At 48.9% G+C, this 27,237-nt stretch overlaps 1 protein-coding gene across 2 annotated transcripts in view; it reads right to left on the minus strand.

Annotated features, from left to right (window-relative positions):
• OSGIN2 (oxidative stress induced growth inhibitor family member 2) overlaps positions 1-26,713 on the minus strand; it is a 38,846-nt gene extending 12,133 nt beyond the window's left edge. The window contains exons 1-3 of one of the 2 annotated variants that reach the window (XM_075353105.1): positions 26,531-26,713; positions 3,710-3,850; positions 756-892 (exon numbers count right to left, since the gene is read on the minus strand). In XM_075353105.1, coding sequence (XP_075209220.1) covers positions 756-892; positions 3,710-3,776 — 204 coding nt within the window. In that variant the 5' untranslated portion in view covers positions 3,777-3,850; positions 26,531-26,713. Of the gene's footprint in view, positions 1-755; positions 893-3,709; positions 3,851-3,946; positions 4,086-26,530 lie in introns of those variants that run through there. The other variant, XM_075353106.1, reaches the window with a different exon arrangement.
• Positions 26,714-27,237: the final 524 nt, after the last annotated feature.

Raw genomic sequence — 27,237 nt, forward strand, 5'->3', positions numbered from 1 at the left:
TTCCACCTGTCTTGATTTTGGCAATTGGTGGCTATTCACATTCAGCCATCAAGCCCTGTCCACAGGCTATTTATTCCATGCAGCATTTGCTTGGGCCACCCACAGCCATGATTCAGTCATGGGTACGGGATTGAAAAGCACCAGGTAAGTGCTGCTATAAACAGTTCTACTTTCTCATATGTGACGCTGTATGGCACATTTTAAATACAAAATATTTTAGTGTAGGACTGCCCCAAAGATTTGCCGTGGCGGGGTAGCTCAAGAAATTGAATTTTTTTTGCCAAAAATCTCATTTATAATAGTACAGTTTGGAATTTTTAGTGCATATCTTAGAATACATGCCATTTTGAGTTTATCTTGCTTTTTGGGTTTTTTTAGTGGTGTATATCACAAAATGCACTTAGGTTTGAGTGTGAACCTGAAAAAAGAAAAAAAAATAAATCTCGAAACGGTCAAGGGGTAAGGATACTTTATCAAGGCAGCGTATATCCAATATGAAAGGCAGTCTGTCAACACAAAATAAATGTTCAAATCTAGCACAAGATCGTAGTGCACCATTTATGTGGACAAACAGTTTAGTCCACCTTACCACCTACATATTTTGCTTAGTCTTATAGGAGTCAGACAATGGTGGAGATAGATTAAGTAGAGAGGTGCACTAAATTGTTGACCACGCCAAGGGTGCACCGAGCAATAAAATAATGCCATCCACTAAAAAGAGGGATTTCAAAATACAAATGTATAGATTGTGCTACCTGCTCAGGAATAGAAAGGTGCCGGGCCTCTTCTAGCTTGCTGTGCAGTATAGGATTTGGATGTAGCACTTCAGGAGAGAGGTACGGTCTGTATCCAGACAACATATAGGACAAGCAGATTCCAGATGGTCCATTTCCTGCAATGGAAAATCCTTATGTTACAGTATTACCGGCTGTATAGATTTTCCACTACATCGCACCAGCTATTCCTGACAGAAGGTCCGAGCAGACTGATGTGACTAGTGGATGCATGACACACCGCAGATCAGCATGGCCACTAATAGCGGCAACCAGCTTAGGGCAATAATAAGCTGGCATCTAGGGTAGACAGTGTCAGAATTGTGAGATGAGGACTATTTGCAGGATTGTTGGAGAATTCGCCTCGCTTTATTATTGCAGTAAAATGGCAGAATTTGGCAAATGTAATCACAGTATTTACCCAAGAAAATGCTATGACAGATGACATGATCAGGGATACCGTATATTCTGCATTACACATTACCTGCTTAACCCAGCAGAAGTACGGCATCGCCTCAGATATGCTAAAGTAGACAAATATCTGTGCCCGGATGCCAAAAGGATTAGGGGAAAATATGAGACACTGGGTTAACAACTGACTCATTGATTGGAAACATCACAGTTCATGGTGGGGTACCACAGGGGTCAGTTTTGGGCCCTTTTTTTTTTTTTTTTTTTAAAAGAAAAAAAAAATGTATTAATGACCTTTTAGATGGCATACAGAGGAGGATAAATTTAATATTACAGAGGGGTTTATGTAAGCTGGAAGCTTGGGCTGGGAAATTGAAGTTTAATGCAGATAAATATAAAAGGTCATGTCCTTGGAGAAAATATAGTATATAAAATTAGGTACTAAATGATAAAATAGTCACTGAAAAAGAACAGGGACTATGGGTTGATGACAAACTCAACTTTAGTGTCACAGCCAAGAAGCTGATGCCAAGGATAACAAAATAATGGGATGCATTTTAAAAAAAAAAAAAAAGCCTAGATTCTCATGACAAGAACATATTGTATTTTTCATTTTATAAGACACCCCGGATTATAAGACGCACCCCAACTATAGAGACAAGAGGTTAAAAAAATAAAATAAAAATATGAGGTCTATCTTATACTCCGGTAGTGTCTTATTGTATGGGGGCGACAGCAGTGGTAGAGCGGAGGTCACCGGAGGAAGGGGGGTGCTGGAGTAGGGCAATGCTGGCTGCGGTGGAGCAGGGCGGTGCGATCTCGAAATAATGCAGCCAGGAATCGGTGCCTGTGCAGATTGAGTTCCCAGGTCAATGACAATCTGAGAGCTCCATCTGCTCATGCACTGACTCCTGGCGGTAATATTTGAAGATCGCACCGCTGTCAGAGCATCTCATCTACTGTACCGCCCTGCTCCACCGCAGCCAACATTGGTCGGCAGTGCGGGACTATCATCTCACCTACACCAGCACAGCCCCGTTGACAGAGCATCTCACCCGCCGCAGCCAGCACAGCCCCCTCCTGCCGACAGAGCATCTGACGCCGCAGCCAGCAGAGCCGCGCTCCATACAGCGCCAAACCGCAGCCAGCACTTCACCCCATTCTCCACTACTCTGGTAAGCTACATTCCGATTTTAAGACGCACCCCTCCCTCATTTTCCTCCCAATTTTTTGGGAGGAAATGTGCGTTTTATAATCAAAAAAAAAAAAAAATACGGTAGTTTTGCCTCTATATAAGTCACTAGTGCAGCCACACTAATGCTACACGAGTCGACCGATCGTGCAATTTCACGATCGATTGTACCCACCCCCGTCGTTTGTGCGTCACGGGCAAATTGCTGCCCGTGTCGCACAAAGTCGTGAAACCCCCGTCACACGTACTTACCTGCTGAGCAACCTCGCTGTGGGCGGCGAACATCCTCCTCCTGAAGGGGGAGGGACGTTCGGCGTCACAGCGACGTCACACAGCCGCCGGCCAATGGAAGCGGAGATGAGCAGGACGTAAACATCCCGCCCACCTCCTTCCTTCCGCATAGCCGCCGTGAGCCGCGGGATGCAGTTAAGCTGAATTCATCGTTCCCGGGGTGTCACACGGAGCAATGTGTGCTACCCCGGGTACGATGAGCAACCGGCGCCATTTAAATTAAACAATTTTTTATAACTGAGCGACGAGTACACGACTCATGATTTGTGAGCGATACTGCGTCGCTCGGAGGTGTCACACGAGACGACGTCGTGAACGATGCCGGATGTGCATCACGAAAACCGTGACCCCCGACGATGCATCGCGCGATAGCTCGTCTCGTGTGACGCCCGCATTAGAATAATGTGCACAATTTAGGTTTCCAGTGTAGAAGGCAATAGCTGAACTAGAGCTAGCTGCTGCAGAAGGGGGGGGGGGGGGGGGTGACCAAGGTTAAGGGAATGTGTGAATTACAATACAAACACAGATTATCAGCACTTGGTGTTTTCAATATGGGGAAAAATAAATAAATAACAAATGCTAAGGGGCGATCTTATTACAATGTACAAATATATGAGGGGACAGGACAGAGACCATTCTAATACACCCAAACCTGTAGTGGGGATAAAGGAGCATCCACAACATCTAGAGAACCAGATTCTTTACTGTAAGAGCAGTGATACTATGGAACTCTGTACCCGTTTCAAAAACTATGATATTACAGGTTATGGATACTAGATTCTGTGATTGAACTTTGATCCAGAGAACTAGTCTGTCATATTTGGAGGGAATTTTCCCCCTAATATGGGGCAATTAGCACCTGCCGCATGGGGTTTTTGCTATTCTCTGGATTTTGTAAAAAAAGGTAGACATAATGAAGCTGAACCAATTTAATGAGAATTTGACACTTTGGCTTTTGGAATTTGGCTCTACTGTCCAAATCTGAAATATGGAGGCAGAACTGCGATGATTAATACATCTGAAGCAATCTGACTTCACATACCTATGATAACCACTGGAAGAATTAGCGGAGGGTCGCCTGAGAGGGGGTTTTCTTCAGCTAAAGGCATCACTACGGGGCGTAATATGATTACTGTAGCTCCAAACTACCCAGTCAGTCAATGGTCTTCAGTCAGGGACGACGCTGGAGGAGAGAAAAATAAATAAAATTATTATTAATGTGAATTTTTCAGAGAAACCATCACATGTACTCAATAAAGATGTACTTTACAAAACCCACCCCCGGGACCATGATCCAGGAGTTAATATTCTTGCCAAACGGACTATGGAATTCCACTTCTTACTACGCGGCTACAAAGGAGCTCTTCTCTGCAGACGGCGGTGCCGGGACTAGGTGGAGGGTGCCCGGTATTGGGAGCAGAATACCACACACTGTCCATTAACATTTTTTTTGGAAACTAGGTGACAGAAACAAAGTGAATACAGACTGATTTCAGTCACTGGTCTATATTTAAACACGCAAGTGGGGGAATGGAGGTGGTGGCAATCTACTGTCCACCTAAAAGTCAGTAAGGACAAATCTTCCCCAACAGCATAAATAGACAGGCAGGACTTTGCAACATAAATCCATTGATACCTTTATATCTTCTATATGTTGCTGCTTTCCAGAGTAATTTGCATGCAGAAGCAAAATGCGGTGTTAAGTGTTTTGGGTGTGACCGAGCACCTAGCTAATCTTTTCTTACCAAGGTTATTTCCCTGCCTAGTATCAGCCTCTTTACCTTGATTAACCAATAAGGCGGGCTTCACATCAACGGTGTTCTGCCGCAGTGCCGGATCCGTCAGAAATGCAGTACAGGTCAATACAGTTAAATGGAATCGCGGCAAGATAAGGTCACATGCGGCCGCATGTGACCTTATCTTGCTGCGATTCCACTGTATCGAACCGTACTGCATTTCTGACGAATCCGTCATTGCGGCAGAATACCCATGATGTGCGCGCAGCCTGTCTGATTTCCCTGCCTAGTGCCAACTCTCATTTAGACAGTGAACAATCAAGCTAAATAAGCTGGTGCTGAGCAGAGAAACAACCTCAGAGAAACAGTAGCCACCTTTTGCTTTTATTTCTGCTTTGCACACTCTTGGCATTCTCTTGATGAGCTTCACCGGAAATGATCTTCCAACAGTCTTGAAGGAGTTCCCAGAGATGCTTATTTAGCTTGATTGTTCACTGTCTAAATGAGAGCTGGCACTAGGCAGGGAAATCAGACAGGCTGGAGACCAGGTCATCTAGCGTAGCACCCCATCACTCTCCTTCTTAGTCAAATAGCCCTTACACAGCCTGGAGGATTGTTTGAGGTCAATGTCCTGTTGAAAAATAAATTATGGTCCAACTAAACGCAAACCGGATGTAATAGCACGCCGCTGCAAGATGCTGTGGTAGCCATGCTGGTTCAGTATGCCTTCAATTTTGAATAAATCCCCAACAGTGTCACCAGCAAAGCACCCCCACACCATCACTCCTCCTTCTCCATGCTTCACGGTGGGAACCAGGCATGTAGAGTCCATCCGTTCACCTTTTCTACAAAGATACGGTGGTTGGATCCAAAGATCTCAAATTTGGACTCATCAGACCAAAGCACAGATTTCCACTGCTCTAATGTCCATCCCTTGTGTTCTTTAGCCCAAACAAGTCTCTTCTGCTTGTTGCCTGTCCTTAGCAGTGGTTTCCTAGCAGCTGTTTTACCATGAAGGCCTACTGCACAAAGTCTCCTCTTAATAGTTGTTCTAGAGATGAGAAAGTGTGTACAAACTTTTGGTCTGTACTGTAAAAAATATATTATATACACACACACACACACACACGAAAAAGTTTGGGCACCCCTATTAATGTTAACCTTTTTTCTTTATAACAATTTCGGTTTTTGCAATAGATATTTCAGTTTCATATATCTAATAACTGATGGACTGAGTAATATTTCTGGATTGAAATGAGGTTTATTGTACTAACAGAAAATGTGCAATCCGCATTTAAACAAAATTTGACCGGTGCAAAGAAGGGAATTTTGTTTCCTTACCGTAAATTCCTTTTCTTCTAGCTCCTATTGGGAGACCCAGACAATTGGGTGTATAGCTTCTGCCTCCGGAGGCCACACAAAGTATTACACTTTAAAAAGTGTAACCCCTCCCCTCTGCCTATACACCCTCCCGTGCATCACGGGCTCCTCAGTTTTGGTGCAAAAGCAGGAAGGAGGAAACTTATAAATTGGTCTAAGGTAAATTCAATCCGAAGGATGTTCGGAGAACTGAAAACCATGAACCAAAAGAACCATTCAACATGAACAACATGTGTACACAAAAGAACAAACAGCCCGAAGGGAACAGGGGCGGGTGCTGGGTCTCCCAATAGGAGCTAGAAGAAAAGGAATTTACGGTAAGTAAACAAAATTCCCTTCTTTGTCGCTCCATTGGGAGACCCAGACAATTGGGACGTCCAAAAGCAGTCCCTGGGTGGGTAAAAGAATACCTCGATAAAAAGAGCCGAAAAAGACCCCCTCTTACAGGTGGGCAACCGCCGCCTGAAGGACTCGCCTACCTAGACTGGCGTCTGCCGAAGCATAGGTATGCACCTGATAGTATTTCGTGAAAGTGTGCAGACTAGACCAGGTAGCTGCCTGACACACCTGCTGAGCCGTAGCCCGGTGCCGCAATGCCCAGGACGCACCCACGGCTCTGGTAGAGTGGGCTTTCAACCCCAAAGGAAGCGGAAGCCCAGAAGAACGGTAGGCTTCAAGAATCGGTTCCTTGATCCACCGAGCCAAGGTTGACTTGGAAGCCTGCGAACCCTTACGCTGGCCAGCGACAAGGACAAAGAGCGCATCTGAACGGCGCAGGGGCGCCGTGCGAGACACGTAGAGCCGGAGAGCTCTCACCAGATCTAACGAGTGCAAATACTTTTCACATTGGTGAACTGGATGAGGGCAAAATGAAAGTAAGGAGATATCCTGATTGAGATGAAAAGGGGATACCACCTTAGGGAGAAATTCCGGGACCGGACGCAGAACCACCTTATCCTGGTGAAAAACCAGGAAGGGTGCTTTGCATGACAGCGCTGCCAGCTCCGACACTCTACGGAGCGATGTAACTGCCACTAGAAATGCCACCTTCTGCGAAAGACGTGATAAAGAGACATCCCGCAGCGGCTCGAAAGGTGGTTTCTGAAGAGCCGTTAGCACCCTGTTAAGATCCCAGGGTTCCAGCGGATGCTTGTAAGGTGGGACTATGTGGCAAACTCCCTGCAGGAACGTGCGGACCTGCGGAAGCCTGGCTAGACGCTTTTGAAAAAATACGGATAGCGCCGATACTTGACCCTTGAGAGAGCCGAGAGACAAACCCTTGTCCATTCCGGATTGAAGGAATGAAAGAAAAGTGGGTAAGGCAAAGGGCCAGGGAGAAAAACCCCTATCGGAGCACCAGGATAAGAAGATCCTCCAAGACCTGTGAGATCTTGGCGGACGTTGGTTTCCTGGCCTGTCTCATAGTGGCAATGACATCTTGAGATAACCCTGAGGACGCTAGGAGCCAGGACTCAATGGCCACACAGTCAGGTTGAGGGCCACAGAATTCAGATGGAAAAACGGCCCTTGAGACAGCAAGTCTGGGCGGTCTGGGAGCGCCCACGGTTGACCCACCGTGAGATGCCACAGATCCGGGTACCACGACCGCCTCGGCCAATCTGGGGCGACGAGAATGGCGCGACGACAGTCGGACCTGATCTTGCGCAGCATCGCCAGAGGAGGAAATACATAGGGCAGTCGAAACTGCGACCAATCCTGAACTAATGCGTCCGCCGCCAGAGCTCTGTGATCTTGAGACCGGGCCATGAATGCCGGGACTTTGTTGTTGTGCCGTGACGCAATGAGATCGACGTCCGGCGTTCCCCAGCGGCGACAGATCTCTCGAAATACGTCTGGGTGAAGAGACCATTCCCCCGCGTCCATGCCCTGTCGGCTGAGAAAATCTGCTTCCCAGTTTTCTACGCCCGGGATGTGAACTGCGGAAATGGTGGAAGCTGTGGCTTCCACCCACTGCAGAATTCGTCGGACTTCCTGGAAGGCTTGACGACTGCGAGTGCCGCCTTGGTGGTTGATGTATGCGACGGCAGTGGCGTTGTCCGACTGGATCCGGATCTGCCTGCCCTCCAGCCACCGATGAAAGGCCAATAGGGCTAGATACACTGCCCTTATCTCCAGAATATTGATCTGAAGGGATGACTATCGGAGTCCAGGTTCCCTGAGCCCTGTGGTGGAGAAAAACCGCCCCCCACCCTGACAGGCTCGCGTCCGTCGTGACCACAGCCCAGGTGGGGGGGTAGAAAGGATTTTCCCTGCGATAGAGAGTTGGGAAGGAGCCACCACTGAAGTGACGTCTTGGTTGCAAGGGAAAGAGACGTTCCTGTCGAGTGAAGTCGACCTCCTGTCCCATTTGCGGAGAATGTCCCACTGGAGTGGCCGCAGATGGAATTGCGCGAAGGGCACTGCCTCCATCGCTGCAACCATCTTCCCCAGGAAGTGCATGAGGCGCCTCAAGGGGTGCGACTGACCCCGAAGAAGAGATTGCACCCCTGCCTGCAGCGAAAGCTGCTTGTCCAGCGGTAGCATGACTACTGCTGACTGAGTATGAAACTCCATCCCAAGGTACGTCAGTGATTGGGTCCGTGTCAACTTGGATTTTGGGAAGTTGATGATCCACCCGAACTTCTGGAGAGTCGCCAGAGCGACGGAAAGGCTGTTTTGACACGCCATCTGAGAGGGTGCTCTGACCAGAAGATCGTCTAAGTAGGGAATCACCGAGTGGCCCTGAGAGTGTAGGACCGCCACAACAGATGCCATGACCTTGGTGAACACCCGTGGGGCTGTCGCCAGGCCGAAAGGCAATGCCACGAACTGAAGGTGTTCGTCCCCGATGGCGAAACACAAAAAGCGTTGATGTTCGGGTGCGATCGGCACATGGAGATAAGCATCCTTGATGTCGATCGATGCTAGGAAGTCTCCTTGTGACATCGAAGCGATGACAGAGCGGAGAGATTCCAGTCGAAACCGTCTGGTGCTCACATGTCTGTTGAGCAGTTTGAGGTCCAGAACGGGACGGAACGAGCCGTCCTTCTTTGGCACCACAAACAAGTTGGAGTAAAAGCTGCGACCATGTTCCTGGAGGGGAACAGGGATCACAACTCCTTCTGTCTTCAGGAGTGTTCACCGCCTGAAAAAGTGCATCGGCTCGCTCGGGATGCGGAGATGTTCTGAAGAAACGAGTCGGGGGACGAGAGCTGAACTCTATCCTGTAACCGTGAGACAGAATGTCTCTCACCCATCGGTCTTGGACATGTGGCCACCAGGCGTCGCAAAAGCGGGAGAGCCTGCCACCGACCGAGGATGCGGCTAGGGGATGCCGAGAGTCATGAGGAGGCCGCCTTGGAGGCAGTGCCTCCGGCGTTTTTTTGGGGGCGTGCCTTAGACCGCCACGCAAAAGAGTTCCTCTGGCCCTTCTCTGGCCTGTTGGACGAGGAGGATTGGGACTTGGCTGAGGGCCGAAAGGACCGAAACCTCGGTTGTATTTTCCGTTGCTGAGGTCTCTTCGGTTTGGACGAGTCCTTTCCCTTGGATTCCTTAATAATTTCATCCAATCGTTCGCCAAACAATCGGTCGCCAGCAAACGGCAAACCGGTTAAGAACTTCTTGGAAGCAGAGCCTGCCTTCCATTCGCGTAGCCACATGGCTCTGCGGACTGCCACCGAATTAGCGGATGCTACCGCTGTACGGCTAGCAGAGTCCAGGACGGCGTTCATGGCGTAGGACAAAAAAGCCGACGCCTGAGAAGTCAAAGACGCAACTTGCGGAGCCGAGGTACGTGTCACCGCATTAATCTCAGACAAACAAGCTGAGATAGCTTGGAGTGCCCACACGGCTGCAAAGGCCGGGGCAAAAGACGCACCTGTGGCTTCATAGATGGATTTCACCAGGAGCTCTATCTGCCTGTCAGTGGCATCCTTGAGCGATGAGCCATCTGCAACTGATACTACAGATCTAGCCGCCAGTCTAGAGACTGGAGGATCCACCTTGGGACACTGAGCCCAACCCTTAACTACGTCAGAGGGGAAGGGGTAACGTGTGTCATTAAGGCGCTTAGTAAAGCACTTGTCCGGAAAAGCTCTGTGCTTCTGGACAGCATCTCTGAAGTTGGAGTGATCGAAAAACGCACTCCGTGTACGTTTGGGAAACCTAAACTGGTGTTTCTCCTGCTGCGAAGCAGACTCCTCTACAGGTGGAGCTGGGGGAGAGAGATCTAGCACCTGGTTGATGGACGATATAAGGTCATTTACTATGGCGTCCCCTTCAGGTGTATCAAGATTGAGAGCAACGTCAGGGTCAGAGCCCTGAGCTGCGACGTCCGCCTCATCCTCCAGAGAGTCCTCAAGCTGAGACCCCGAGCAGTGTGAGGAAGTCGGGGAAGATTCCCAGCGAGCCCGCTTAGCCGGTCTGGGACTGTGGTCCGTGCAGGAGTCCTCCACGTGAGACCTAGGGGCCACCCCGGGAGCACGCTGCGGCGCAGACCGAGAGGGGCCTGGAGGCGATGATCCAACAGTGCCCGGGGCCTGTGTAAGGACCGGTCTGGACTGCAAGGCTTCTAGTAGCTTGGCAGACCATTTGTCCATAGACTGAGCCATGGATTGTGAAAGTGACTCAGAGAGTTTCTCAGCAAAAACTGCCAACTCTGTCCCTGCCGTCTGGACAGGGGAAGCAGGAGGGTCTGCCTGAGCCGAGGGGCCCACTAGTGACCGAGGCTCCGGCTGGGCAAGTGCAACAGGGGTCGAGCATTGCTCACAGTGAGGGTAGGTGGAACCCGCAGGTAACATAGCCCTACAAGAGGTACAGGTTGCAAAAAAACCCTTTGCCTTAGCGCCCTTGCTCCTTGTGGACGACATGCTGTTGTCTCCTAGGAGAGTGATCACTGAGGGTATATAGCCAAAAGCAAACAACCCGGCCGAACAGAGAAAATATATATATATATATATATATATATATATATATATATATATATATATATATATATATATATATATATATATATATATATATATATATATATATATATATATATATATATATATATATATATATATATATATATACACACACACACATACACATACTCCGGCACCCTAGGGGGACCAGCACCGGGTGACCGGTGTGGCTTACCGACCGCCCAAAGCGGAGTGTGTGTCCACCAGATTCCCTGCCTTAGGTCTCCCAGAGCTCGTTCCTGAAATCCTCCAACAGCAGAATGTTGTATAAAAATGGCTGCCGGAGCTCTCAGGGGAGGAGGGAGCCGTGGGCGGCGACTATTAAAGTGCGGGAATCTGGGGCCCCACAGTGATCAGTGAGGGGGGGGGGGGGGGGGGAGGACACCTATAGTATGCTCCAGCCCTCACTGCCGACGTCAGGTCGACCGTCCCGCCCTTACCCCTGACTGGCAGGCCCGGGGGCGGGAGTTATGGTACTAGGCCGCAATGAAGCCGGGGACTAGATTTAATACCGCGGCCGACAAACAGGCGCGGTCGGCGCGGAAGTCCCGGTCTTCACAAACCAGCAGCTGCTGCAGCGTCTGTGAAACAAGCGCTCCATGCACCGTCCCCATGGGGACACAGAGTACCTTTTGATGCAGGGCCCTGTCCCTGAGGATACAATAGGCTCCTGTCCGGCAGATTCCCACAGGGGCTGCGGAGGGAGCCCGGTCCCAGTGAATGGATGACCAGTTAGGATCCCACTTCACCCAGAGCCTCTAAGGGATGGTGAAGGAAAACGGCATGTGGCTCCAGCCTCTGTACCCGCAATGGGTACCTCAACCTTAACAGCACCGCCGACTTAGTGGGGTGAGAAGGGAGCATGCCGGGGGCCCTGTGGGGGCCCTCTTTTCTTCCAACCGATAATGCTGACTAAAATGGAGATGCATGAGTGGATGTGTGCCTCCTATACAAAGCATAAAACTGAGGAGCCCGTGATGCACGGGAGGGTGTATAGGCAGAGGGGAGGGGTTACACTTTTTAAAGTGTAATACTTTGTGTGTCCTCCGGAGGCAGAAGCTATACACCCAATTGTCTGGGTCTCCCAATGGAGCGACAAAGAAAGTATGGGCACCTCAATATAATAGTGACAATATTTTGTAGATCCTCCTTTTGCAAAAATAACAGCCTCTAGTCGCTTCCTGTAGCTTTTAATGAGTTCCTGGATGAAGGTATTTTTGACCATTCCTGTTTACAAAACAATTCCAGTTCAGTTAAGTTTGATGGTCGCCGAGCTGAGACAGCACGCTTCAAATCATCCCACAGATGTTCAATGATATTCAGGTCTGGGGACTGGGATGGCCATTCCAGAACATTGTAATTGTTCCTCTGCATGAATGCCTGAGTAGATTTGGAGCGGTGTTTTGCTGAAATATCCATCCCCTGCGTAACTTCAACTTCGTCACTGATTCTTGCACATTATTGTCAAAAATCTGCTGATACTGAGTTGAATCCATACGACCCTCAACTTTAACAAGATTCCCGGTGCCGGCATTGGCCACACAGTCCCAAAGCATGATGGAACCTCCATCAAATTTTACTGTGGGTAGCAAGTGCTTTTCTTGGAATGCCGTGGTTTTTTTGCCTCCATGCATAACACCTTTTTGTATGACCAAACAACTCAATCTTTGTATCATCAGTCCACAGGACCTTCTTCCAAAATGTAACTGGCTTGTCCAAATGTGCTTTTGCATACCTCAGGCGGCTCGGTTTGTGGCGTGCTTGCAGAAACTGCTTCTTTCACATCACTCTCCCATACAGCTTCTCCTTGTGCAACGTGCACTGTGTTGTTGACTGATGCACATTGACACCATCTGCAGCAAGATGATGCTGCAGGTCTTTGGAGGTGGTCTGTGGATTGTCCTTGACTGTTCTCACCATTCTTCTTCTCTGCCTTTCTGATATTTTTCTTGGCCTGCCACTTCTGAGCTTAACAAGAACTGTACCTGTGTTCTTCCATTTCCTTACTATGTTCCTCACAGTGGAAACTGAAAGTTTAAATCTCTGAGACAACTTTTTGTATCCTTCCCCTGAACAACTATGTTGAATAATCTTTGTTTTCAGATCATTTGAGAGTTGTTTTGAGGAGCCCATGATGCCACTCTTCATAGGAGATTCAAATAGGAGAACAACTTGCAAGTGGCCACTTTAAATACCTTTTCTCATGATTGGATACACCTGCCTATGAAGTTCAAAGCTCAATGAGGTTACAAAACCAATTTAGTGCTTTAGTAAGTCAGTAAAAAGTAGCTAGGAGTGTTCAAATCAAGAAATTGATAAGGGTGCCCATACTTTTGCTCCGGTCAAATTTTGTTTCAATGCGGATTGCACATTTTCTGTTAGTACAATAAACCATTTCAATCCAGAAATATTACTCAGTCCATCAGTTATTAGATATATGAAACTGAAATAGCTGTTGCAAAAACCCAAATTGTTATAAAGAAAAAAAGGTTAACATTAATAGGGGTGCCCAAACTTTTTCACATGACTGTATATAACTAATTACTTGGGAAAGCAACAACAGTTAGACAATATAAAAAAAGGTCTCAATGGATTTAAACAGTCAAAGACCTGCATGTTCACATGCAAAGAGAAGGGTATGTTGTATTAAGGTTTCTGAAGCAGGAGACACATTCTTAACACACACACACACACACACACACACACACACACGAAAGGATTGGCACACTTGCAATGGTTACAGAAAATTACATATATATTTAATTCTTTTATGTGAATTGGAACACAGAACAAATATAGAAACAAAGGCAGAGTGGACATAATTTCACACAAAACGCCAAAGATGGGCCGGACAAAATTGTTGGCACCTTTCCAAAATTGTGTAATCAACTTTATTTCAAGCGTGTGATACTCATTCATCTCACCTGTGGCAAGTAACAGGTAGGGGCAATATGAAAATCACACCTAAAACCAAAATAAAAAAAAGAGATGTTGACTCAATCTATGCACTGTGTGTGCCACACTAAGCATGGGGAACAGAAAGAATAAGAGAACTGTCTGAGGACTTGATAGCAAAGCAAAAAAAAAAAAAAAAAAAAAAATAGTTGAAAAATCAACAACAACCTCAAGGTCACAAGTCCATCATCTTCAGAGATCTTGATGTCCCTGAATGTTACAACCCATGGCATAGCCAATCTCTCTGGATGTGGGCGGCAGAGAAAAATTGATGAACGATTGCAATGCAGGATAGTAGATAAGCAGCCCCAATCAAAAGCCAAAGAAATTCAAGCCGAGACCCAGGAGAACCCCAATGCTGACACAGATTAAAAAAAAGCTAAACTGCAGTTGCCAAAATGTACATAAGGAATCAAAATCTTTCTAGGATACAGTCTTGTGGACAGAAGAAACCGAGATAAAGCACATTATCTACTATTTACTGAAAAATGGAATGAGGTCTACAAAAGAACACTGTACCTACAGTCAACTACGGTGGGGCTCAAAGATGTTTTGGGGTTGTTTTGCTGCCTTTGGCACTGAGGGCTTTGACTGTGTGTGCAAGGCATCATGCAATCTGAAGATTACCAAAGGATTTTGGGTCACAATGTAGTGTCCAGGGTCAGAAAGCTGGGTTTCCATCCTAAGTCATGGGTCTTCCAGCAGGACAATGACCCCAAACACACTTCAAGAACAACCAAGAAATGGATGGAAACAAACGCTGGAGAGTTCTGAAGTGGCCAGTAATTGGTCCAGATCTAAATCCCATTGAACACCTGTGGAGAGATCTTAAAAATTGCTGTTGGGAGAAGGAGCCTTCAAATATGAGAGACCTGGAGAAGTTTGATAAAGAAGAGTCCAAAATTCCAGGTGAGAAGCTTTGTTATATAGAAGCTTGGTTATAGGAAGCGATTGATTGCAGTTATTTATGCCAAAGGGTGTGAAACCAAATATTACGTTGAGGGGGACAACAGTTTTGTCTGGACCATTTTTGGAGCTTTTGTGTAACATTGTCACAAAAGGAAATAAATGTGCATGTGTGTAACAAAATGTATAATTAGAATAAAATACGTCATTTTCTGGAACACTTTCAAGGGCGCCAACACTTTCGGACAGACTAATGCTCTCAAGCGGTGTTACTGTAGAATTTGAAAATGAAATAAAAGCATTGCCAAGATGTAGACATCATTGTCCTTGAAAACCTGTCTTGTAACATGAGGAAAGGAAATAAATGAAACTAAGTTTTTGTGCTTTTCCTGGTCTCGGCGGAGAGCTGGGAATCTGGCAGCGCGCCAAGATAGTTTTCTGAATAGAACTCGAGTGCACAAGAGCAAAGATGAAGGATAAAAATAAATCCATCTTTAGGGAGTAAAACTAATAAAAGGCCAAGGCGACTCGCAAAGAACTGGGTTTGTAATTTTGCCTCTTCACGCAGCGGTGGAGGGGAATACACAAGTGCTGCTAGGATTAGAATGGATATAAAGCACGAATGGACAGATATGGTCACTCCTAAAGGCCAACGCCGCAAGTTAGGAATCGAGACACTGGAGCACAGTCCACACAAGATTGTGGACAAGCGATCGATGCGCTCCTGGCACCACTTTGTAGGACAACCTCCCTGCCCCAATAGTCACCTCAGGATCCCTCTTCACTAGTGATCATAGAAGGACTATACCCAGAAGCTCAGAGTCTCTGGAGTCACAGCATGGCCCTGTAATGTAGCTGCTCCCACACCAGCTGTGCCGGGCTATGTGCCCACAACAGGCAAAAAGCTGTATGGAGAGACATCCGCAGGAGGCGAATGTGACGCCACTGAACTAGTCAGCGTGTCACAGGGTACTGCACGTCTTTATTGTCTGGTGCAGGACTCAGCCCCTCATGGTTCTGGGATCCTAGCCTTTGGTATTGCTCCATCAGCATGCAAATCCTAGTCACACCTCACTCCACACTCTGTCAGGCACACCAGTGGGTAGTCTAGCTGGAACAAGGACACCTGCCTAGGGGTCAGGCAGACTGGTGGGAGGGAGGAAGTCAGAGCGAGGAAGTGGAGAGCAAAGCTTAGTCAGAGTAGTAGTAGCTTCCAAAGAGTGAGGATCTGGGAGTTGGAGCTCCCTGGGGACTTTTGGCTAGGTCGCAGACAGTGGTCTGGGACCGAAGGAGTCGAAGACCCGGTTACAGGGTATTGGAGAAAGGTGCCAGGCTTAGTTTTGGGGAACGGTTAGCACCGGAGTACCTAGTAACCGAACCGGTACCGAGCACGGCAGGGTACTGGACCCTAGATCAGGGAGTAGCTTCACGCAACCTGATAATTAACCTGTGGAGGATAGTCTCTTTATGAACTTTCCCCAAGAGCTCAGAGATCGAAGGCATCAACACAAAGATGGGGAATAGGGATTTCCAGCTTATGCGTCCCACTGAAATCCCAAGTGTCAGCCATCGAGAGTACAGCTTCACTACTTAACAGTGGGGAGCGGGACCCAGACAGCTTCAAGCAGAGGGGTCACTCAGTACATCTAAAAATACAGTGCATGGAGGCAAGGTACAGACCATCAGCAATACCAAATGGAGCGGCCTCTCGGACGAGCTCCCCTGAAGTGGCAGTGACACCCAGAGACTTGGTTTACATCTGTGTTAGAGTTTGCTTTGCGGTCGCATCACTACCAACACTGCCTGAGTGAATACGCTGTCCTTCCCTGCTTCCCATCTGCACCACACTCCCCTACACCTCCATCATCCAGAGTCCCGGGGCCTCCCCTACCCGTGGAGGGAACGTCATCTGGCTGCCCCACTCCATCTCCCACGGGTACTCTCATCGTCGGCGGCAGTACTCCCCTTACCGCGAACCACGGGTGGCTTCACAAACTCTTATGCCCTGTAAATACCCCCTATACATTTGAAGTGGCCGCGAGCCCCCGGGTCCGGAGACCCTCAAGCCACTGGAAACCCTGGATCCGAGCGGTTTGAAGAACACTCCATACTACAGCCACGGCCCCGACCAAGCAACAGAAAAAAGGATGGCAAGGCGGTCAGTGATAACACAACACTAGGAGGGAGCATCCGGCCACCAGTGTAGTCACCAGGAGCATCTTCTAGTCTGCTCATGGCAACAGTGTCGGTGCTGCCTGTTGCATGGATCTCGTGACTCGATATTGTATGGCCACAGGAATCATGTGATTATTAGCGCTAGCTTCCTCATTCTGCTAGCTTCAGTTCAGATATCGCTAGAATGGTACTGGTGAAGAGTATTGGTGGTGTTCTTTTGGGGGGGTACATAGGGATGGAGAAAGGGGTTTGTCTGAGCAGTGGATGAGCCCTCTGATGACAAATTTTGTATCATTTGTCTTCTCAACCCTCTGGGTTTCACTATTGCTGACAGCAGAATGAGCAAAGTGAAAATCCATCAGTGAGCTCACTTTGACAACTCATCTTCCTTCTTCTAAACTCTTATCAGCTGACTCAAGACTATATGAACATTGATTTGAGCTTAAACAGTATCAACACACAAATTTAAGAACAGTATCCAGTGTGCTCCTTTTAGTCCATTTAAAGAAATGAGCAGTGCCAATAGATGTTACCAATGTGTTCACATTTATCTACATTAAATGTATCAGGATTGTGACTGCCTCGTTTGAGTAAATCATTTCTGTAGAGCTTATGTAATTACATGGTCTGTAAGGCAAGCAATGCGTTTTCACAGTGCCCTTCAGCGATGAGGAGGAGAGGTGCAGACCTACGGTCCTGTAGCCTTCTGCAAGACATGGCCTAATAAATCCTTCCATGGTATTTTTAATTAGTGGAGCATTTTAATTTTGGAAAAGCACCACGAGGACTTTACAATCATCGAGGCAATTGAGGTGCTGGCTTGGATTCAGAAGGAAGTAATAAGTTAACCAGCTCTTGTACAGAAGCCATGGGAAATGCTCCGGAGAGCAGAGAGAAAGCTGAAGATGCCTGCACCCCCTCCGGACCCATCTAAATGTCATTGTTTGGCAATGTGCACAATGCGCGTTTTTCCACGTTTTTTGGGTGCGTTTTTGGCTTCAAAACTGCATGACTTTGCTTCCCCAGCAAAGTCTATGACTTTTCATTTTTGCTGTCCGCACGCAACTTTTTTTTTTTTTTTTTTTAAAGCTGCGTTTTTTAGCTTAAAAAAAAATGGACATGTCAATTCTTTCCTGCGTTTTTCTGCGTTTTCCCCCCATGCAATGCATTGGAAAAACGCAGAAATCAAAAACGCAGCCAAAAACACACCAAATCACGGTAAAAACGCATGCGTTTTTTTGCCGCGTTTTTTGCTGCGGGTGCGTTTTTGTGCATTTTTAGCGGCCAAAAACGCAGCGTCATAAAAACGCAGTGTGTGCACATAGCCTGTCATAAATGGACGTTATGGTGCTGGCATGAATAAGAGCCTGCTCACTTTCCTGTGAGGTGAGGGGATAAGGGACAATAGTAACCACTCCACATGCCTAAAATGGCTTCTCAAGATTTTACAGAATTAGACCCATGCTGTACATCGATAAATATACTACGGCCTTGTCTAATGGTTCAACTAATAATTATCTTTACATTACAGGTCAAATAAAACACACTGGACCCCAAGTGAGTTTGTTTTTGTCATATTTTTGCAGGTAGTCAACCCTCCTCACATTGCTAAGCGAAGTCGACTGCACGTACCACAGCGACCACTAGTGGAAGTATTGTGGAGCGGATAACAAGCCTTCCTGCCCCAGCCCAGGAGCCATTGCTCTTCAAGCTACATACTCAATTTTGGTGACAAGTTCTGAGGTAAATCAAGGAATAGATTCAGAAAGGAAAAAAAAAAAAAAAAAAAAAAATTATATATATATATATATTATATATATATATATATATATATATATATATATATATATATATATATATAATTTGCCTTATTCTGTCTGTCTGTCTGTCTGTCTGTCATGCTCCGAAATTGTGTCCTTACGGTGACACAAAGCTGATTGGCCGCTGGGCTCGCCATGGCCCCGCCCCCCCACACGGATTGGCCTCTCGCCCCGGCTCTCTGCAGGCCCCGCCCCCCTCACGCAATGCACGCTCGCTCTGGCCCAACTGACACGTAGCTCCGACTCCCAGGTGAGTACACACACACACACATCAGATCACACTCACTCTCACACTCACTCTCACACACACCTCACATCACAACATGCTGGGATATCGCTTGCTTCTACACCGGCTCCGTCAGGATCCCGGCAGCGCCAGACATAACCTTGCGATGCTAGGATCTTGACGGAGGCCGTGAAAGCTGGTAACCATTATAAACATCGGGTAACTAAGGTCCCTTAGTTACCCGATGTGTATCATAGTTACCAGTGTACACCGGCTCACACTCACTCTCACACACACCTCACACACACACATCACATCGCATCCACACATCAAGGTCCTGCAGCTGCGGAACATACACACACATAACAGCACACACACAAATCAGATCACACTCACACACACCTCACACATCACATCGCATCCACATACTCACAACATCCTGGGATATCGCTTGCTTCTCGGCGGCGATACTGTGCTGTTGTGAGCTTCCAGGACCTGCCGGGGGATCACATGGCCAGAAGCATGTGATATCCCCGGATGTTGTGAGTATCAGCGCGTATGTGCAATATCGTCAGTGTGTGTGTCTTTGTGTGTGAGTGTATGCGATCGGGTGGGTGTGAGTGTATGCGATCGGGTGGGTGTGAGTGTATGCGATCGGGTGGGGGTGAGTGTATGCGATCGGGTGGGGGTGAGTGTATGCGATCGGGTGGGGGTGAGTGTATGCGATCGGGTGGGGGTGAGTGTATGCGATCGGGTGGGGGTGAGTGTATGCGATCGGGTGGGGGTGTGTGAGTGTATGCGAGTGTATGCGATCGGATCTGTGAGTGTCGGCAGAGGAGCACGGCGTGCTGGAGGAGGCTGAGAGGACAGAGGCTGATCCTGGGGAAGGCTGGGATGGGGAGGCTGATGCTGGACACGGAGAGGCTGATGCTGGGGACAGAGAAGCTGATGCTGGGGACAGAGAAGCTGATGCTGGGGACAGAGAAGCTGATGCTGGGGACAGAGAAGCTGATGCTGAGGACAGAGAGGCTGATGCTGAGGACAGAGAGGCTGATGCTGAGGACAGAGAGGCTGATGCTGAGGACAGAGAGGCTGATGCTGAGGACAGAGAGGCTGATGCTGAGGACAGAGAGGCTGATGCTGGGGACAGAGAGGCTGATGCTGGGGACAGAGAGGCTGATGCTGGGGACAGAGAGGCTGATGCTGGGGACAGAGAGGCTGATGCTGGGGACAGAGAGGCTGATGCTGGGGACAGAGAGGCTGATGCTGGGGACAGAGAGGCTGATGCTGGGGACAGAGAGGCTGATGCTGGAGACAGAGAGGCTGATGCTGGAGACAGAGAGGCTGATGCTGGAGACAGAGAAGCTGATGCTGGGGACAGAGAGGCTGATGCTGAGGACAGAGAGGCTGATGCTGAGGACAGAGAGGCTGATGCTGAGGACAGAGAGGCTGATGCTGAGGACAGAGAGGCTGATGCTGAGGACAGAGAGGCTGATGCTGAGGACAGAGAGGCTGATGCTGAGGACAGAGAGGCTGATGCTGAGGACAGAGAGGCTGATGCTGGGGACAGAGAGGCTGATGCTGGAGACAGAGAGGCTGATGCTGGAGACAGAGAGGCTGATGCTGGAGACAGAGAGGCTGATGCTGGAGACAGAGAGGCTGATGCTGGAGACAGAGAGGCTGATGCTGGAGACAGAGAGGCTGATGCTGGAGACAGAGAGGCTGATGCTGGAGACAGAGAGGCTGATGCTGGAGACAGAGAGGCTGATGCTGGGGACAGAGAGGCTGATGCTGGGGACAGAGAGGCTGATGCTGGGGACAGAGAGGCTGATGCTGGCGCAGCATGGCGGATGGAGCACGTTTGGGAGTGCGCAGCATGGCGGATGGACCACGTTTGGGAGTGCGCAGCATGGCGGATGGACCACGTTTGGGAGTGCGCAGCATGGCGGATGGACCACGTTTGGGAGTGCGCAGCATGGCGGATGGACCACGTTTGGGAGTGCGCAGCATGGCGGATGGACCACGTTTGGGAGTGCGCAGCATGGCGGATGGACCACGTTTGGGAGTGCGCAGCATGGCGGATGGACCACGTTTGGGAGTGCGCAGCATGGCGGATGGACCACGTTTGGGAGTGCGCAGCATGGGAGATGGAGCACGATGGGGAGTGCGCAGCATGGGGGATGGAGCACGATGGGGAGTGCGCAGCATGGGGGATGGAGCACGATGGGGAGTGCGCAGCATGGGGGATGGAGCACGATGGGGAGTGCGCAGCATGGGGGATGGAGCACGATGGGGAATGCACACCTCCCCCCAATACACACACACACACACGCGCGCGCGCACTGCACAACAGACCACACACACACACACTGGGAACCACAAACAACTGCCCTACACAGACAACGCTGCACACACAAATATACGCACATACCGCACAACACACACATTGCACAAAACATACCTCCCCCCAAAACACACCACACACACACACAAAACGCTACACACACAGCGCTCCACAAACAACGCAACACACAAACACTGCTCTCACCCCCCATCACACCCAGACAACACCCAAAACATGTACAGCGCCCTACACAAACACTTGGTAACTACACACAACAACATCTATCCATCCATCCATCCATCCATCCATATATATATATAACAAAAATCATACATGAACTACACAATACGTAAATTCTAGAATACCCGATGCGTAGAATCGGGCCACCTTCTAGTGTATATATATTATATATATATATTAGTATATGTCTTCCATCCTTTTTAGTTTAGCTGCTTGTTTTGTGCGTAGCTATGCTACGAGGGGCCAGCAGTTGTGTCATTCCTTCATGAGTCACATATTACAGGAATCACTCCCATTACATCAAGGATTCTTCCACTTCATGAACTTGATACAGAATCAATCAGTCCTGGAAAAGAGAAGGCAGGGCGGCAATCAGCGTCATCAATGGGGGAAGCCACGTCTGCCCCCGTCAGCTGATCCAATAAATGACTAATTATATATATATCTTCCAATGCCATCTCTAGCCTCTGCTTCTCGTCGTATGAAATTGTAGCACCCTTGAAGCCATCATGGTGCTGCAAGGTTCTGCATCCCCACAAGCATACAGGGCCTACCCCCTTAGGGACCCAGAACCCCAGTGCCTGTAAGAACAAAAACCCAGGTAATCCCAGTTTTCCCCCAACACTCCCCCATACAATGGTACTCAGCTAGGGTGGAACCATGGATGGCCTCCTAGAGGTTGAGCCACTCCAGTCCACTAGTTGACCAGGTGGGAGGGGCGGACTATGGAGAGTAGTCATAGACAAGTGTCAGACAGGCGAGGAGTGAGGGTGGAAGCAGAGTGACATCCTGACTTGGGCTGACGGTGACCTGGTACCCAGGAGAAGTGGTTGCCAGTGGAGTACTCCCGGAACTACGCACAGACTGGGTACATGACCCTAGTCCAGGAAAGAGCTTCAAACCGACCTGTTAACACCTGCAAAGCAAAGAGGACCATCAAGGACCTTGCTGACCCTAAGGAATCTGAAGGACTCAGTAGCAAAGGGAGAACTGGGGACAGGACCAGAGGCTGCAACCCCACAGGGTTCATGCTACCATCAGGCGGACAGAAGTGGACAGACCACAGAACGGGGACCCCCAGTGTTCTATACCACGGGGACCTGCTTACCAGAGACAGGTGCAGGGGAAGAAGGTACCAGAGAAACCAGACTGTCACTGGCACGCTGTTTGCCATCATACGCATGTCAGTACGGTAGCGTATTCTTCAGTGGCAGTGACTGCATGTGCACACGCTGTCTGCGATATGCAGCACAGACCACCCCATGTACACAGCACAGACGTCACTGCTCAGGAAGTAAATGGCCCCGGACACAAATGGACGATTCATATATTTACTATTCATCTGACCGACTAGAAGAAATTTCCACCACGTATGAATGGTAAATTCAGAATATACATCCTAAATCTACAAATGGAGCTGGTGAGAGGAAGACTGACGCTTTTCATACATGAGTTACCTGTTTATAACACTTCTCTGAGCAAAAAAAATAATCCGGAGCCTCTTGTAATAGCCATATTTCGATTACAGTCAATCAGGGTTTCTGATGCCACAGAGTGGCCCAATATCCCTGTGGATTTACTTATCTGTCTCCTCATGTGTCTCCGTGGACACAGACTGCAAAATAAACCTTGTGTAGTCTGGTCATATACCCTTCTTTATTCTACTCGCTTCACACCACCATTTCAATCATCACTGTCCCCATTGGGGCTCACAATCTACATGCCCTATCAGGATGTCTTTGGAGTGTGGGAGGAAATCCACAGAGACACGGGAGACTATGTTGTCTTTGGTGTGATATGAACCCAAAACCCCTGCGCTGCAGAACAAGAGTGGTAACCACTGAGCCACCGGGCTGGCCACTGTACAGCGCAAACCACTGAGCCACCGGGCTGGCCACTGTACAGCGCAAACCACTGAGCCACCGGGCTGGCCACTGTACAGCGCAAACCACTGAGCCACCGGGCTGGCCACTGTACAGCGCAAACCACTGAGCCACCGGGCTGGCCACTGTACAGCGCAAACCACTGAGCCACCGGGCTGGCTACTGTACAGCGCAAACCACTGAGCCACCGGGCTGGCCACTGTACAGCGCAAACCACTGAGCCACCGGGCTGGCCACTGTACAGCGCAAACCACTGAGCCACCGGGCTGGCCACTGTACAGTGCAAACCACTGAGCCACCGGGCTGGCCACTGTACAGTGCAAACCACTGAGCCTGCCTCAAAGAAATACTGACAGAAAGAAAAAGTCCAGCTAAAAGATAAAGGCTAAAGTGTTCAGGTCACCAAATATACCCATGGACCTACATATCTGTGCATAGAAACTACAGACAAACTTTACAAGGACATCTGCAAGGAGTTTGTATGTTCTCCCCGTGTTTCCTTCCACACTCCAAAGACTGATAGTGATTCAGACTGTGATCCCCAATGGGGAGACTGATAATCACATCTGTAAAGCGCTGAGGAAATAATAGTGCTGTATAAGTGAGTAAAATAAATAAATCCAGAGAATTTACACACATTTTCATCTTGCTGCATTGATTAAAACAAAAAAAGAAAAAAGAAAACTTGTTCTAAAAGTCTAGAGGGCAGAATCATAGAGCACGTGCCGTCTCTACCAGAAGTGGCCACAATTCCTCATTCCATGCGTCAGTCAGGGGGTCTGCACTGACACCCCGGGGGTCTGCACTGACAACTACGGACCGGCTCTGCTTCACTTGCTCCATTCTTGTCCCTTCTTCCATGGCCTCCTGTGGTCCTGCTATAAAGGGACCTGCCAGGTCCTCCAACTGTCCCCAACCATTACTATAGAGGAATGGCTGCCGATCTGTGGATACTAATAAGGGGTTATATATGATTACATACTCTGCAGGGTGTCCAGAATGAAGTTTTCATCTACATGGTCACATATGCTCAGGAAGCCCCGGACTAGTCCGGTAGGAGGTTTCTTCCCCTGGACCATGCCATCCCTCGAATATTCTAATCGCGCTTCTTTGGATGTGATCGACCATCTTCTTAAAAGTGGCTGTCGAGAACTTTAATGTCTGATCAGTAGGGGTGCGACCCCCGACCCCCGCCGATCAGCTGTGCTCAGTGTCACCTCTGCTGGCTGGAACGGCTCAGTTGCAGAGCTGCACAACTCCTTCAACAGAATACTGGCCGAGTGCTGCACATCCGCTCCTTAAAGGGTTATTCCTATCTTCAAGATCCAATCCCACTATGAAATAATAATAATAATAGCATATACCTCCAATTAGAAATGTAGTATAGTGCTTCTGATATAGCCATGTCTCTTACCTCATGTGCATTACAGCTTAGGTATCCATGGTTACAACCACACATATAGTCAGTTAGTTGCTTGTGGTCATAACCATGGATACCTAAGGTCCTTCAATGCCCTGCACATGAGGTGAGAGACATGGTTATATCAGGCATCTGTACCAGATTTCTAATTGGAGGTATTTGCTTTTATTATTCCTACTACATATCGGGGGATCTTGGAGGTGGGAATCCCCCTTTAATGACTCCAGTAGTGGGGCAGATGTGTAGTACCCGGCTGCAGCCACCCCTTCATTGTTGATGCGGTGTAGCTCCGCAGCGGAGTTATTCCAGTGAGTGGCAGCACCGGGTGTCGCACCATCACCCATTGATGATTGTTCCTAAAGATAGATTATTAATAGGGATCATCGAATACCGCAAATATTCGGCAACGCCCATATTCACCGAATAGGTCGCCGCTATTGAACTATTTGCAAATATTCGATGTGCAATGCAAGTCTATGGGAAACTCGAATAGTTGCCAAATAGCAATATTTGAATATTCGTCGGATATTCGCAAAGCCGAATATTTGTCGATCATCCCTAAATTATTAATATTAAAGTCACGGACAATCCTGTAAGTCTTGCCATGAGGAATACTGGATGCCGCATGTCAGACATACCCCAGGGAGACATGATTAGAAGATCCAAGTGAAGGCGGGGAGGAGGTTAGAGACCTCCCACTGGACTAGTCCGGCTTCAGGAGGTCACCTGACGCTGCAGGTTTAGACACCACTCAATCACCAGAGCATCAATAATCACATAGAATACCTTAGGCTGCTTTCACACCTCCGGTTTTAGCAGAGCCGGCCAATGCGGCTCTAAAACCTATGCAACGGATGCGGCGACAATACCGCATCCTTTGCATACGTTTTTGACATGCGGCCTGTCTGGTTTTTGCCGGTTGCGGCACACTACTGAGCATGCGCAGTAGAAAAAACCACATGCGGCAACTGGATGCGGTGTTTGCTGCAGGAGGCGTCCATAGGCATGCATTGCAAATCGCGCCGCATCGGCCGGATGTAGCGCAATGCGTTTTTTTTTGCCGGACAAAAAAACGTGCCAGGCAACATGCCATCCGGCCGCCGCATCGGCTAAATCTGCCGCATGCGGCAAAAACCGGACCGAACGCAAGCCCATGCGGCACTAATGAAAGTCTATGCAAAAAAACACGGTTGCGGTTTTTCTGCAAAGCACCGGATTGTGCCGCACAGGAAAAACCGGGGGTGTGAAAGCAGTTACTGAGTGCCTGCCATCACTGTAAAGTGCCCGGGGGGTTCACAGAGCTCTGGACGGGGCCAAACGCCTCACTGCAGGAGAAAACGCACCGACAGCATCACTGCAGGAGAAAACGCACCGACAGCATCACTGCAGGAGAAAACGCACCGACAGCATCACTGCAGGAGAAAACGCACAGATAGCATCACTGCAGGAGAAAACGCACCGACAGCATCACTGCAGGAGAAAACGCACCGACAGCATCACTGCAGGAGAAAACGCACCGACAGCTTCACTGCGAATACAAGTGACTCATAAATGGCTCCTGAAAAAAAAAAAAAAAAAAAGAATAACTGCAGAGTATGAGTTCGGCCCTAGACAGAGGGGACTCCTACATGCAGATGCAGTGCACTCCGGGATGGAGCCGCACATGTGCTGCACCGCATCCGCCTCCACCAGCCCCGGAGCACGGGCCGCTCTCACTATCTGATGCAATCGAGCAGCCGCATCCTGCATCCCCGGCACACCGCCCGCACCGCGCATCCTCCGCATCACCCTGCCCATTCATCCGCACTCACCCGGGAGGAGAAGCCGCACTCACGGGCTCATGCTCCCTCCGCCGCTCGCCTGCACTCACGGGCTCATGCCTCCTCCACTGCTGCAGCCCCGGTGACAGCGCCGCGGATTTAAAGCCCTGATCTGTGGGTGGGCAGAACGCACAGCGCGCCAGCCTGTAATGCCCGTCTGCGGTCAGCAGGGGGCGTGGTGACGGGAGGCCGGGGAGAGGGACGAGCAAGGGGGCGGAGCAACAGTGACAGATGCCAGGGGCGGAGCAACGGCCCAAGCCAGGGCGTGACTATAGTGACGTAAATCAAGGGCGTGGTCATCGTCACGGTGATGGGGAGATAAGAGAGAGGGCACTGCTGCAGTGACACCAGAGCTGAGAGCTGCGCTGTGTATAGACTCTGCTGTCAGTGATGGAAGACACGAGGAGAGGAGGGAGATAACCTGTAACTGAAGCAGCAGAGGCTACAATAAAAACACTGCCCTTCATACAGAATAATAGCCCCCATAGCCCTCCCATAGAGTATAATGGCCCTCACGCAGTATAATGGTCCCTACAGCCCTCCAACACAGAATAATGGTCCCTCATAGCCCTCCCAAACAGTATAATGGACACCCACAGCACTCCCATACAGTATAATGGCCCTTACAGCCCTCCAACACAGTATAATGGCCCCCACAGCTCTCCCAAACAGTATAATGGCCCCTACAGCCCTCCAAC

Source organism: Anomaloglossus baeobatrachus, chromosome 6, assembly GCF_048569485.1.
Source record: "Anomaloglossus baeobatrachus isolate aAnoBae1 chromosome 6, aAnoBae1.hap1, whole genome shotgun sequence".
NCBI classification, from domain to species: domain Eukaryota; kingdom Metazoa; phylum Chordata; class Amphibia; order Anura; family Aromobatidae; genus Anomaloglossus; species Anomaloglossus baeobatrachus.